The sequence below is a fragment of the Desmodus rotundus genome, chromosome 2, assembly GCF_022682495.2.
Source record: "Desmodus rotundus isolate HL8 chromosome 2, HLdesRot8A.1, whole genome shotgun sequence".
Lineage (NCBI taxonomy): Eukaryota > Metazoa > Chordata > Mammalia > Chiroptera > Phyllostomidae > Desmodus > Desmodus rotundus.
In genome coordinates this window covers 105,595,401-105,611,464 of record NC_071388.1, presented here as the reverse complement: position 1 = coordinate 105,611,464, position 16,064 = coordinate 105,595,401, and the positions used below count along the sequence as shown (strand labels likewise).

The window sequence follows — 16,064 nt, the reverse complement described above, 5'->3', positions numbered from 1 at the left end:
TTATTCATCTATTAGCAGATAGAGATTCCACCTTTTCAATGATACTAATAAAAAACACTAGAAATTGTATATAGACATATTTATAATTTGTATTTTTAAAAATTACTGGTAAGTTAATTCTCCAAAGCTGAGGAAATGATTAGATGCTTCTCTATTTTAAGCTGGATAGATTACTAGGTTTTCTGGCTACTTTAAAAAGGTATAACCTTTACCATTAAACTAGAGATTTGTTAAATTAGCATCTAGATAAAACTACATAGGTTGCCTCTAAATTCAAATCATCACCAGGCAGGCTAGAAAAGGAAGAACTTCTGGGTTTCTGTGCTTTCCGACACATGGTTAGAAATGTTAAAGGAAATACCTACAAACAAAAAGGCGCAGCCCTGCCACAGGGGATGACATGCAATGGAAACAATCTCTGATACTGATTAATGTGTTTTTAAAAAATCATCTGAGGTAGGATGAACTATATTAATAAAAATTCTTATGTTTTATAGTAATGATATTACATAAGTTGATGAAAAACTACATAGTTTTACTGCACAATAGAAAAACACCCATATAACCATGTAAGCTTTTCATGCTTCTGCGGTCTTCAAAAAATAAATATATTTTGACCTGTTGCATCTTAGGGCCAAAACCTCTAAAACTAATACCAAATATTAGATTAAGAGCAAGTTCCTTTGGCTTTTTTTTGTCAGAGATAATTTCCTGATTATTAATTTTACAGATCATACATATTTCTGAAACCTAGTTCCTCTGCCATCTCTCTGTTTCTGGTGACTTTCTCATATCATCTTGAGCTTTTGTACGCTCAGGAAAGATACTTAATTTGGCAATGCCTCCTAAGAAATAAAACCATAATGTACCCCAGGTAGAAAAAAAATTTTAATTACAAGAATCTGTGTATCTTATGACACTATCTCCCCCTCCTCTGCCATTAAAAAAAAGAAAAAGAAAAAAAGAGGTAACTATACTCATTTGCACTGATTACGACTTTAATCAGGTAAGTCAAATGGAATATAATTTTTAACTGCTCCTATAGAATAATCCTAGTTATTAATATTTTTATTAAAAGGAAAAATGAGACAGCTCATATATTCCTATGGAATATAGAAAAATACTTAATATTTTAAGTTGTTACCTGAAATTTGAAGATACTTAAAAAAGATTATTAAGTAATAAAAAAGACAAATTTTGGAAGGCATTGTACTGACAACTACACTATATTCTACAAGATTCAGAAGCTGTCACAAAGCCGAAACTTATATAAGACAGTGTTTTAAAAAGGAAAATTTCTCAGTCCATTAAGAAAAGTAAGACATGACTTTATATCTCTCTCAAACTGAAGTAACTCAACATAATAAAGATTTGAGACCAAAATATTATATTCATAAGTAATTAAGTGTTGTTAAATTGTAAATACCAATGAAAACTTTCCAGATGGCAAAATTGAGGGAAAATATATTTAAAAAATAAGTCAACCATCTTTTACCCTGTTTGATCACTAGTCTAAGAACTGTACTTGAAATCAAGTATATGGGTAAAGTAAAGCTTCTAAATTGGTAGAGGCTTTTTCACTAAAATTATACAGATAATGGATTCATGCACACATTTATATAGGTGCCAAAGAGGCAAATCTTTAACAAAATTAAAAGTCTGAATATTTAATGCTCCTTTATTTCAAATTTAATTTTATTTTTCAAGGGAAAAAGACCAAAATGGTAAAACAAAAAAAGGAAACAAAAAAAATCTAGGAACTGATGATGTTTCCCTTTCAATATAACCAAAATGGTTATTAACAAAGAGACTAATTCCTAGTTACCATTTAAATTTTTGAAAAGCATTTACTAGCTTATTTCCCTTAAAAAAATAAAGGTATCATATTACTCAATGTAAAATCTTCTTTGAGTAACTAAAACATATCAAATATTCTTTTCCAGATTAAAATAAATTGAGGAGATGGGCAATGAAAAAAATACAATTTCGTTCCTCAGAAAGGATGTTTATTTTTTTCCCCCCAATTTAGAACATAAGAGACTTTATATCCATTGCAAGTAATCCAAATGAAATGCAGGTTAATTATGAGCTTTTTCGTGCCAAAGAGGAAATGGGAGTAAGGTAGGGGGTGAGGGGAAGAAAGCCATTTGGTACCTGATATGATCGGGCTTTTTCCTGTCATGTGAAAAAACGGGGCAGGATTAAAACATAAGGGAAAGGTGGTAAAAGAATGAAAATGCAAATGTGCAAAATAAGCAAAAGACTAGCATGATACGAAAATAAAGCAAGAATTAAAGGAACAAGCTTAAGCTTTTAACCTAACAAAATCATCGAACATATCTGTTACATTATTTTCACATATTATACATACACGTGTACAATTAATTCCAATTCTTAGTATCTGAAACACTATTATTTTAGAAATATTCAAAAATTTACTTCAAGTATTGTGGTATAGAGTGTTCTGGTAGGACTTAGCACACTTGGGCATACCTGTACTATTATTTTAGGCCTCTATTGTTACAGCTATTAAATACAGTACAGTAACTTCTTCATCTTAATAATCTATTCCTTACATATCACTATAGATATATCTATATAAACCTGAGACAAATAAAAACTTTTCATAAGGGAAGTGGAATCATTAATTAAGAATTTCAGTGATTATAAAATATTGTCAACCATATAAACCGACCTTTGTGCTCACCCCCTTTTCATTAAATGATAGCAGAGACTCTAAGGCTACACATAAGTAGTGTTCATCTTTAATCCACGTATACACTTGTTATTTTCAAACAAACTAAAAAAACCAAACATTTATATCTATAGCAACATATAGAAAACTTTGCTTTTAGAAATTATATAATACATTTTGTGCTTTTACCTTTATTTTCTAGTTACAAAGACTAAGGGAAGCACAGCTTATGACTAAAAATGTTAATATTTAATTATTTTCCTTTTTTATTCATTCTTTCTGAATTTATCATGAAAAGTCAAAGAGAAATATAGGTACTAGTAATCCATCTAGCATTGATCTGAGCCTGAAGTAAAGCTGCCACACTGAGAAAATGGCCTGACACAGAAATATTACTTTGGTTTCACTGCTAGGATTATATCCTAAGAGCCGTGAAACACCAATCCATAAGAACCTACGCACCACAAAGTTCATAGCAGCACAATTTACAATAGCCAAGTGCTGGAAGCAACCTAAGTGCCCATCAGCAAATGAATGGATCAAAAAACTATGGTACATTTACACAATGACTTCTACCAGCAGAAAGAAAGAAGAGGCTCCTACCCTTTGCTACAGCATGGATGGAACTGCAGAGCATTGTGCTAAGTGAAATAAGGCAGGAGGTGATGGGCAAATACCGCGTATGATCTCACCTTTAACTGGAACCTCATCAAGAAAACGAACAAGCAAGCAAAATATAACCAAAGACATTGAAACTGAGAACAGGCTGACAGTGACCAGAGGGGAAAGGGGAGTGGATAATGGGGGAAAACGGTGAAGGGTTTGCAGGAACAATTATAAAGGACACATGTTCAATAACAAGGGCGGGTAGGGAGCGGTGGGGGAAAAAGGCAGAAAACTGCAATTTTATTGAACAACAATAAAAAAAATGTTAAAAATAAATAAATAAATTTGGGATTTCAGAAAAAGAAAATAAAAAGACACAAGAAAAAAAAAAGAAATATTATTTTTGTAGATCTCCCCTGTCTTCAGAAAGTATATATATCATAGATATATAAAAATCTCCAGAGACACAAAGAATCAGAAATCCATAGCCAATCACAAACAAGCTAAAACACTCACGAGACATAAAACGTTTCACTCCTTATACTACTTCAATGACATCACACAAAATATGACCTTTTCAGTTAAATTTCAGGTTATAGAATAATGCTTTCAAGATGGATTTTATGAACACAAGGTCAGGTTTTAAAACTATCAGAAATTCACATTTCTCAAATTCACATTTCTCTCAGGAAGAAGGTCTTGTGAAAAAGTTGATTTTGAAAATCTTATGTGCCACTATCTGTAAAACTATAAATAATGGCAAATTTTTCATCATATGATTGGTACCCTTGATGATTATGACAAAAAATGAACCCCTAAAAGTAATCCACAAACAATCTAAAAACAAAACAAAATAAAACTTAAACAATAGGCAAAAAAAGAAATCTTTTTTTGAATAGCAGGATTCTCGGATTTTTAAAGTTAAGGCACAAATATAAATACACAGTCTTTTATTCAGAAGCTAGTAGACTATATTAAATCAAACTGGACTGAGAACTAATTTGAGAAGTAGGTCAGATACTCAAGTCATATATAGGTAAAGAAAAATTATTTGCAATTATTTCCAGAGATTCAGTTTTTTATAAACTTCATGTAAGAAATTTAGATACATTCCAAAATTTTTAAATTAAATAGCAAAGAAAATTCTAAATAATGTTTAATAGATTACCCTTTCTTTCCTTTCCCTTTTATAGTTACTGGCCTATAACTTAGAAAATATTTAAGACTTCTGTTATAAGATTTGACTTATGCTTCCTGTTTGTGAAAGAGTTTTATATAATGTTTATAAGTTCTATTCCTACAAGTCTGCTTTTTACCAGTGTTTTCATCAAAATGTTCTTTAAAAGTACATGAAAATTAATTTGCTAATTAATATTAATTATAATATATTTCCTAATAATGCAAATGGACTAGGACAGTATTTAAAAATAGCTTGTAAAATATTTTTTAATAGCTGAAGTATCTTGTTTAATCAAAATATAGATTGCTTGGAACTTCCATATAAGTTTTTACAAAATGTTAGGTTTTGGGCCTCAATTTTGTCACAAAACAGCTAGCTATGTGACCTTGAATCAACAACCATCTCTGGGCACCTCCATTTCTTTACTAACAGTTAGGATATTGAATCAATAAGTGTCATCCCATCACATACAGATGGCCTGGCCTTTGTAAAAGCAGCCTCATTTCTAAAGGTACTATCTTTTTCGCTTTGCAAGTGAAAAGGTAGTATGTCTACAATTGAGAATTTAACAGTTATTTCCTGCTTGATTTTAGTTACATTTTAGTATCTATATTAATAGAATTCATGAAACGAATAATAAAAAATGAAAAGGTCCATGCTTAAATTAGAGTTCAGGTTTTCTATTGTCTTAAGCGGCAATGCAATTTTCTCTAACACTGTGCTTTATTTTGAAGCCTGAGATCATTTCTCACTGGAGTGTTCCATGAAAGCTCATTTCATTTTTAACATAATGGTATAGTTTCCATGGATTTATTATATTTTCACTGTGTTAAAGTTTAAGTAAGTTTTGAAATCTGAAGGTTAAAAATTCTAACATCACCTCATGAAACTGTGTTGATTGAGATCTTTATTATAAAAATTTGATAATCATACTATTTTGTATCTTAATTTACCTGGCTAGGGAAATTTGCCAGGAAAGATTAGAAAGATGATTGTTTTAGTTTTTACAGCTTAGAAAACAGAGTTTTAATTTTTCATTTTCACTTCACAATAGCTAATAACATTATTTCTAACCAGACCCTGTTAGCTGGTCCTTCTATATGCATATGTTATTTTTAAACTTCTACATAACTCAGGGTTAAAATCATATACAATCATTATTCTTTCCAGTTTATACTCATTCTCAGTTAAAGAGAAATTATTTCAAATAAAGCACACCATGTACCATTTAAACATTTGGTAATACCAGATACTAGGGAAATGCTCAAATTTGAAATTTTTTTCCTATATAACCTCATCACCAAGAAATCAAAGCAAGTACACTAGGAACCCATTTCAATATATTAAATATTCGAGCATGACTGTTTCCATTTAAACAAAAAATGTATAATAAACTTACCAAGAAAATTCTAATCATTTTGCTAATGTACATTTAAAAAAAAGAACATCATCTCTACCATTAAGTGAATACACATCTTGTTCAAGTAGTAATTAAAATATATAGTCAACCAATAATATAACAGAAAATCAATTAACTAGAACCCAGTATTACTCTCAATTATGACATTGTTCTACTCTTTAAAAATTTATTTATTTATTTATTTATTTATTTATTTTTAGAGAGAGGGGAAGGGAGGGAGGAAGAGAGGGAGAGAAATATCAGTGTGAAAAAGAAACAGGTTGCCTCTCGCATGCACCCTGACTGGGGAACAAACCAGACCTTTTATTTTGGGGGATGACGCCCAACTTAGGGCTCCATTTATTTATTTACTTATTTAATTTTTGCAAAAAGATAGGCATTCCTGAATAAAAGACCAATCACTTTTATTGAGGAGGATGATCCTGAGACAACCCTTTAGTATGTTAATACATGGAAAAAGACAATAAAATATTTTAAACACTCATTCATTTAGCAGAATTTACTGAATTAATATTTTATAAAAATCACTTCAGCAAAAAAAATTCAGAGTTTTTGGTAGCTATCAAGTTTAGAATAAAGGAGCACCGGCTGCCACACAGATTTCACATAAGAACAACCCCATTTCCTAACACTCCTCGTTAATAAAAATTATTGCAAAGATTAGAATCACCTGGCTTAAATTTCATAAACAAACACTAAGTGAAAATGTACATAAACATCATATAGGACAGGAATGCAAGGGGGGTAGTTCACCTGACTTATTAACCCATTATGAATTCAACACATAATTTGTAATCAGATCTATTTCCTAACATACGAAGTGTAGCTCAAATTCAAAACGTATTTATTATAATGGTCCAGTGAGTAAAGACCAGTCACTATAAAAATTCTTCTTGCTTCCTGGTTTAAACTTTGCTTAAATTTTAGAATTTAGAATTAGTGTCGTCATTTTTCACTTGCTTTTTAGGGCCCCCTTTCCTAGAAGGGCATCTTAGATTCAATGAACTGGTTTCACGAAAATTACTCTGGACTGTAAATTTAGAGAATTATGAAGGAAAGAGTTGTCAAACCACAGGAAAAGTCATAAAACTGAAAATATAGAAAGATTGAGACTAGTATTTGAAATATATTACCTGTTCCAAGTTTTGAAGGCATTGCTGGCTCGTTTGAACAGATATCCCTCCATTACAATGCCATTGGCAGCATCTACATTATATTCTAACTTAGAATCATCAGTGGAGAAATCCTAGACAAAATAATACATAAAAAAATTCATATGACTTGACTAAATTGCCAGATAACAAATTTATCCTAGAAAAATGGCTTGAATGGTGGAAAAAATTTGCATTAAGACGATTACATCAACAATATTCATAAGAAGGAGGTAGACTTAAATATTCAATAATAGAAGAATGTTTCAACATATTAAAGTATTTCAATTCAGTAGACTATTGTGCAGTAATATAAAAACATGATTATTGGAATATACTCTAAAAACGAAAAACTATATAAATTGTATATGTACGGTGATTAAAAGTACAAAATAATATGTATACAAATAGACAAAAAGAACAAGTAAATATTATACAGGGTGTTACCTTTAAACTGTTTTCATTTTTTTCTAAAATTTTATGGTGATGTGTATGCTAACAATTAAAAAAAGGAATATGGATATTTTTTAATGGGATTACAATTTTCTAAATATATAACAATTATGGTACTTTTTTAATCTGATAGATATAATAACTCCACCATTTGGAAGTAGTGAAATAAAAGTCATTTTTTCTTAAAACAAAATTTAGTGTTGCAAAGGAAAAGCACAGTTTGAAGCGGGCATGTTGAGCTCACTTATTTTTATTCATAACCTTCTTCTATCATTCTAATCACTTTAATTTTCACTTGAATGCAATTTAAACTCAATTTTATTCCAAGGATTCATGAAATTTTGAAATCAGTAGTCCTATCTTTAAAACATTTCCTGATGAACTTTCAAAGTAGTCTAGTAAAATTGCAAGACTGCTGCTATCTTCAAATTTAAAACTTTAAAAATCAGTCTCAGAAATTTCAAAATTACTCTGGAACAATGATCAAAATTAAAATGTGATCTATTAGAGGGTAAAATTTCTATTTTGACACAGATTTTTACACAGGCTGAATGACCACATGCCAAGACCACGGGATAGGGACGTACTGCACTGAGGGTGTGGCAGAGTGAGAATCACCTGAGGGCCTTCCAAATCTAAGAGTCTACTAAGATGGAAAAAGGAAGAAGACTAAAGTCAGAATTAAAAACAAAAACTCTCCTGACATGTTCCAAAATTTAACCATAAAAAGTCACGATAATCCAAAATAACAAAATAAAACAAAATCTATAAATCGTTACATTTCTTCCTACTTTTTCATTGGGAAAAAAGGGAAACTTTAATTCTCTCACTTAAAATTTATTTGAAGCTGTAATTTATTTAATTATGCATACAAAATTAAGTCAGCAATAGATATAACTGAGTTTGGCAACATTCTAAGTTTCACTTGCAGCATCAGCAGTTTTTTTTTTTTTTTCAGAAAAATATTTATTTATTTATTTTTTAAATATATTTATTGATTATGCTATTACAGTTGTCCCATTTCTCCCCCCACTCCACTCCATCCTGCCCACCCCCCTCCCTCCCACACTCCCCCCCATAGTTCATGTCCATGGGTCATACTTATAAGTTCTTTGGCTTCTACATTTCCTACACTATTTTTACCCTCCCCCTGTCTATTTTCCACCTATCATCTATGCTACTTATTCTCTGTACCTTTACCCCCCTCTCCCCCTCCCACTCCCTTATTGACAACCCTCATGTTCTAGTTGTTTGCCTAGTTTGCTCTTGTTTTTGTTTTAGGTGTGGTCGTTAATAACTGTGAGTTTGCTGTCATTTTTACTGTTCCTATTTTTGATCTTCTTTTTCTTAGGTAACTCCCTTTAACATTTCATATAATAAGGGCTTGGTGATGATGAGCCTCTTCAACTTGACCTTATCTGAGAAGCACTTTATCCTCCCTTCCATTCTAAATGATAGCTTTGCTGGATACAGTAATCTTGGACGTAGGTCCTTGCGTTTAATCTTGGGTAATGTAATTATGATGTGCCTTGTAGTGTTCCTCCTTGGGTCCAGCTTCTTTGGGACTCTCTGAGCTTCCTGGACTTCCCGGAAGTCTATTTCCTTTGCCATATTAGGGAAGTTCTCCATTATTTGTTCAAATAAGTTTTCAATTTTTTGTTCTTCTTTTTCTCCTTCTGGCACCCCTATAATTCGGATGTTGGAACGTTTCAAGGTGTCCTGGAGGTTCCTAAGCCTCTCCTCATTTTTCCAAGTTCTTGTTTCTTCATTCTTTTTTGGTTTGATGTTTGTTTCTTCCTTCTGGTCCACACCATTGATTTGAGTCCCAGTTTCCTTCTCATCACTATTGGTTCCCTGTACATTTTCCTTTGTTTCTCTTAGCATAGGCTTCATTTTTTCATGTAATTTGCGACCAAATTCAACCAATTCTGTGAGCATATTGATAACCAGTGCTTTGAACTGTGCATCCAATAGGTTGGCTATCTCTTCGTCGCTTAGTTGTATTTTTTCTGGAGCTTTGAAGTGTTCTGTCATTTGGGCCATTTTTTTTTTTTTTTTTTGTCTTGGCGCGTCTGTTACTTTAAGGGGCGGAGCCTTAGGTGTTCACCAGGGCGGGGTAATGCTGGTTGCTGCGCTGTGATGCTGTACGTGGGGGAGGGGCCGAGAGGGAGCAATGGCACCCGCTTCACTCTCCACTGTATTTCAGTCTTTCACTCTGCTACCCACAATCAAACTGGGCCCCTCTGGTGCTGGTTCCCGAGTAAGTGGGCCTGTGCACACTCCAGGCCCCTGTGGGTCTCTCCAACAACCTCTCCTGTGAGGCTGGGAGTCTCTCCTGCCGCCCCAACCCCCAGGGGCGCTTTCAATCAGAGGTTTGAGGCTTTATTTCCCCGAGCTGGAGCCCTGGGTTGCGCAGCGGTCTGCTTCTCTGCCCGCCGTTTGTCCGGTTTATCTGTGGGCGAATGTGGTGCCGCAAGGTGCTACCCGCCACTCTGCGTGCCCCGCTCTCCGCCACTCTGAGTCCGGCCCTCTGGGTTTATCTGTGCAAATGTGGGACCGCAGGGTCTGCTAGTGCTCGGACTGCCTGCGCCATTTGTCCCACACTCCGCCAGTCTCAGTCCCGCCACAGCCACGCAAGTCCTCTCCACCCCGGTGCCCGTCTCCGCCCCTCCTACCGGTCTGGATGAATGATTATTTTCTGTTTCCTTGGTGTTGGTCCCCCTTGCTGTTCGATTCTCTGTCAGTTCTGGTTGTGCGAGGAGGCGCAGTGTGTCTACCTACGCCGCCATCTTGGTTCTTCCATCAGCAGTTTTTTTAATAACCCTGATGATACTTAAAACATCAAACAACACTTCATTGAAAATGTAGCGCATTTGTAAATGTTCTTCTAATTTTGAACTATATTTCTTGAGATAAATGATGTCTTTAATTTAATTACTATTAATATCAAATTAATGTTTTATAGTATTTAAAATGTGACAGATTATATGATTTTATAATGAAAGCAATTAATAATGTTGGATAAAATATATAACATTAGAATTTAAATATACTGACATACTGGCAAATTAGAAAGGAATACTCAAAGGCAAAAGATTAAGTGAAAATTGGAAGCCAAGGAGGTAAGCAGAGCAAGGAAGCTAGCTTTCACCTTAAAGACATTTGATTTATCAGAAGAATGTGAAGCTTTGGTGTGGGGTCCAGGGAACAGAAGGCAAGAGTAGGGTTGGCCAAAAAAGGGAATCTAATAGAAACTTTTCCTTTTGAAATTGCAAGTAAGATAAGAAGGACCATTATTACCACATCAATTCAAGGTTATGTTGGAAGTCCAAGTCAGCAAGGTAACAAACAAAATGCAAAGGACTGGAAAGGAAGAAAAATGACTATCTTAAAGGTAACATTTACAAGTTTCTAGGAATAAATATAACAAAAGATAAGAAAATTATCAAACTTCATGAAGTACATTAAAGAAAGCTTAAATAAATGGAAAAATATTTCAAGCTCATGAAGATATCAATTCTTCTCTGAAATGACCTATATATCCAATGTAATCTCAATTAAAATGCCAAAACTGATTTTTATGCAACCTAAAAAGTTGCTCCTGAAATTTATATGGAAATGCAAAATTTAGGCAATTCACTTTTGAAGAAAAGAGAGTGGAAGGCTTTGCTTTGTCAGATATAAGATGTACTATTAAGTTAAAATAATTAATATAACATAGTACCGGCACAATAAAGACAAAAAACCAGTGAAGCAAAATAGAGAGCCTGAAGCCAACCTCACATGTATGGAAATGTGATCTATAGCAGAAGACAAAATATAGAGTTGTAGGGAAAGAACAAACTTTTAAATAACTGATTAGCTACCAATGTGAGAATAAAAGGAAATTGGATCTCTACCTCACATCACACACCACACACAAAAACCCCATCACAGATGAATTCAAGATTGAAACATAAAAGGCAAACCTATAAACACTTAGATTATAAAGGAGATGTATCTTCATGATCTTGGGTTGGGAAGGATTTACTCAACAAGATGTAAAAAGATACACATACACAAAACCATCAAAGATTTAAATAAAAAACACATATACCCCCAAAGGGAGTTTATATTTAGAATATATGGAGAACCTGATTAACAGGCAACCTAATAGAAAAATGGGAAAAGGACTAACAGACATTTCACAAACAGGATATCCAAATGAAAGGAGACATAGGAGAAGGTACTAGAGCTATGTCTAACTAAAGCATACATTAAAACCACAATCAGATGTCAATATCTACCCATCAAAATAGGCAAAATACTAAAAACTCTCACAGTACAATGAGATAGCAAGGAGCAAGGAAAATTCTCACACAGTGCTGCCTGCCGGGAATGGTATAACATTTTGAAAAATAGTTACATGAACTGCATATGCATAACATCATTATTTCTTTAACTGATCAACTTCAATTCTTAAAAATGTTAACAGACATACTTTCCCTTAATTAGTTGACTGGATCTCCCCTCCCCACCCTTTTTTTTTGTTACCTGTAATGCAGCCTTGTGTCAGCATTTAAGGGCAGGAAAAAAGTAAATATATATAATCAGGACAAATAGCATTACTTTCTTTAAAGGAAAACAGTTACTGACTATTATTTAAAATCAAATAAATGAATTTTAGATTTAATAATCTTCTAGATTTGAATTGTATATATAATAGGGAAAGACATTAAAAGATACATGATCAAATAAATCAGTTTAAGCAAATAGTCATGTTTCTACAAATATCATGATCTTGTTTTAAGTAGAAATGATTGATCACAAATTTTTGACAATCTTTCCGTGGTAATGTCATAAAACAACTTATCCAATCAAAAGTACTTTAACCTTAAACAAAAATTAAACATGGAGTAAGTCTTACCTGACTATAGCTAGAAGTAACAAATTTAAAGATGGTGCGGTATGTTTCTCTTTGAGTATGAATAACTAACTCATCACCAATAAAATTTTCCTTATTTTTATTACTGATTTCATTTTCAGTTTTTTCCACTGACATATTCTATGTCAGATATAGTTTACTGGTATTTTAAATTCTAAATAAACCATAATAAAAGTTGATTTGATTGCTCAATATCAAGGGAACAGATTTCTTAAAGTAATGCTAAAAGGCATTCTTTTTCCCTTTAGGGGTAAGTACAAACATAGTCTCCTACTACCACAGATTCTGAAATTGAGTTTCCCACATCTAGGAAAATCTCAGAGGTCAATACATCATGCATGTAAACGATAAACTCACCCTGGGAAAACGACTAATCAAGGCAACTGCCATGACATGCTAGAAGGCACCTTGTCACATACTTGTATTATTGCATTCTACCTCTAATTCTCTCCTTTTGTTTTCAGATAACTACATAGAAAAATATCATTAACTATATAAGATTAAAAAAACTGGTTTCACATTTAAAAGTATATTTTTGCCATGGCTGGGTAGTTCAGCTTATTGGAGCATCATCCTGTACACCAAAAGGTTGTGGGTTTGATTCCCTGTCAGGGCACATACCTAGCTAGGTTTCTGGTTTGATCCCCGGTTGGGGAACATACAGGAGGCAACTGATTGATGTTTCTTTCTCACATAGATGGTTCTCCCTCTGTCTCTCTCTCCCCCACCCCTTCCTCTCTCTCTCTAAAATCAATAAACATATCCTCGGGTGAGAATAAAGTATGTATTTCAAATATCAGTTTAACCTTAGGCAAATTAACAACAAATGCAAGTGAAATTTCAGCATCACATGAGATGGAGAGTGCTACAGTGCTTACAGATGGGAAGTCCATAATACCAAACACATTAACCATACACACATTTATGCTATGGTGTTCCCCACCTCCACCTACTCCGCCCACAACCCCATCCCAAACCTGTCTCTCTCTCTCATCCTCTCTCTCTCTCTCATCCTCTCTCTCTCTCACACACACACACACACACACACACACACACACACACACACCCATTTTACAGGAGTTGGTAATATCGTAACTGAAACTATAGTGTTTTAAATTCTAACCAAGTGCCACTTTTAAATTAATTAAGGCCCTAACAGATTGACGTTTTTATAAACTGGTTGAAGAGCATGGCTTTCAAATATTTTGATGTAAAGAAATAATAAAACCAAATGCCTAAACATCTGAAAAATATTTTACTTTTCACAAAAAAGGAGGAATTCACATATACAATTTAATTATTAAAGCAACTCAAAGTATGTGTTCAAACACAATGGTATCTTGCTGAACCCAATAATCAAACAATTGTGTAAAATGGAAATTAATCTCCTTTAACTTTTCCCCTCATCTACCTTTTGTTGAATGGTGGAATGTTTTTGCTCCATCTCTCTTTTTTCTTTTGCTGCATCCACAACCAGTTGATCCAACTAGAAAGGGAGAAAATGAGAAAATTATATAAGCATAAAAAAATCAAGTATGCTTATTTTTAAAAATCAGAGTCGCAAGAAGTCAGTCAATTTAAGTTAATTTAAAAAAGGCATTTTGTCTATAACTTAAAGTGCAAGTTTTTTGTTTTGTTTTGTTTTCTGGTAATAAATCCTCTTTGAATAGCTCTAAGTTAACTTCTCTAGGGAAAATGTTTCTAAGAACAGTCAAAGTTCAAACAAATGTGATAGGAGGCTGTGTCAAGGACACAACAGTGGTAACACATTCACTCCTTGAATAAGGAAAATGACTCCATCTTAAGTCGCCCGCTGACTCCCTCAGCAATTCCAGTAGTTACAATCAAAGATAGAAAGAGAATACACTGGTGATTCTTTTTCCTGTAACAACAAAAAGTAGCAACTAAGAGTGGTTAAGACTTCCTCTGATCACTCAAGATACTTCCTGTTTTCAAGCTGGCTTCCTAATATTATAATTAAATTGAAAAGGTATAAAAATAATTCACTAGATAAAAGAGAAAGCAAAAAAATTATAATAGTCATTCATAACGCCAGGGTATAGAGTCACCAACTTAAAAAATTTTTTTAAAATATTTTTATTGTTGTCCTTGTTCCCCTCCTCCCAGCCTCCATTCTCCCTTCCCTCCGGCCATCACCCCACTGTTGTCTGTGTCTGTAGGTTATGCATATGTATTCTTTGTCTAATCCCTTCAACTTCTGTCATTCAGGGCCTCCCTCTCCCCTTCCGTTTTGACAGCTGTGAGTCTGTTCCATGTATCCATGTCTCTGTTTCTATTTTGTTCACCAGATTCCACATATAAATGAGATCATATGGTATTTGTCTTTCTCTGACTGGCTTATTTCATTTAGTATAATAATCTCCAGGTCCATCCATACTGTTTTAAAAGGTAAGATTTCCTTCTTTTTCATAGCTGCATAGAATTCCATTGTGTGAATGCACTGCAGCTTTTTTATCCACTCATCTACTGATAAGCACTTATCCAGATCTTGGCTATTGTAAATAATGCTGCTATGAACATCGGGGTGCGTGTATACTTTCAAATTGGTGTTTTGGAGAAAACCACCAATTTTTAAGGGTTTTTTTTTTAAGCTCAAAAAACTTAGGAAATCATAAAATCTCATCTTTCTCCTTTTTCCATCAGAAAAGATGATCTTCCATTGAGAGAAGTATCTGATTTCCAGTATTATGACAAATTCACTGGCTTCTTGAACTCCTCTTTGCTAGAATAACAAACAATTGGGTTATAAAATACTCCACTGCATGGTTCTACACTTCTAGACTGTGATAAATGTCATTTTACCTTTGAATCCCCATCACCTCTGATTAATGTGTGATAAGTGAATAAAAATATACATATCAATAGGAATATGGAAGAAGATAAAGTATTAAATGTACAAAATTTTAACTGATATCCTTTAAAAACTGAATTGAAAAAGGACCTTCTTGTAAAATTTTTGATCTTTTATTCACTATTACAAATGATGTGCTTTCTGCTTTTTTTTTTTTTTTTTTCTCTTACAGAACTGTAATTCTGGGCACAGATTCTTAGTATCACTGAATAGTTATAAAGAACCAAAAGAAAACACACTGAAACAGAACTACCACTATTATAAAGCATTTGATTTAGATGGTAACTATACTACCCCACTTTAGCATCTAATACATACATACCTTAGTGACATGTAACAGTAATTTAACAGTAATGCTGGTACATGCTGCACTAGGAAAACGTTTGAACTCAACAGCTTCTTATACTGAGTAAGTGGAATAATCCTTAGACCAAGTTTTTTATAGCCTATAATTGAATGGCACATAAATATTATTCATTCATTCAGACTGAAGTGCAGAAAAAGGTAGCCCCCAAGATTCAACCTATTATTTATAAACTTGAAGGCATATACCTTCCACACAGATGGTTTTCTGCCTGTCAAATTCATAGCAAATTCCTCTTCTGCATTCCATCCCACTGCTATTGCAGCAGTAAGGGGGAAAATTCCCCTTCCAATCTGTCAGAGAAGTATAAGAAAGAGTATTTTTCAACTTACAGCAAAGTTGAGGTATGAACTGGGGAACTGTGAAGACTAGCAGTTTTGTCTCCTAGATGCTGGGGAA

At 33.4% G+C, this 16,064-nt stretch overlaps 1 protein-coding gene across 5 annotated transcripts in view; it reads right to left on the bottom strand.

The window, feature by feature from the left end:
- Positions 1-16,064, bottom strand: part of ACAP2 (ArfGAP with coiled-coil, ankyrin repeat and PH domains 2) — a 139,601-nt gene that overhangs the window by 44,744 nt on the left and 78,793 nt on the right. For all 5 annotated transcript variants that reach the window (XM_053918505.1, XM_053918507.1, XM_053918506.1 and 2 more), the window contains 2 exons: positions 13,841-13,915; positions 7,035-7,147 (listed from right to left, as the gene is read on the bottom strand). In XM_053918505.1, coding sequence (XP_053774480.1) covers positions 7,035-7,147; positions 13,841-13,915 — 188 coding nt within the window. The remainder of the gene's footprint in view (positions 1-7,034; positions 7,148-13,840; positions 13,916-16,064) is intronic.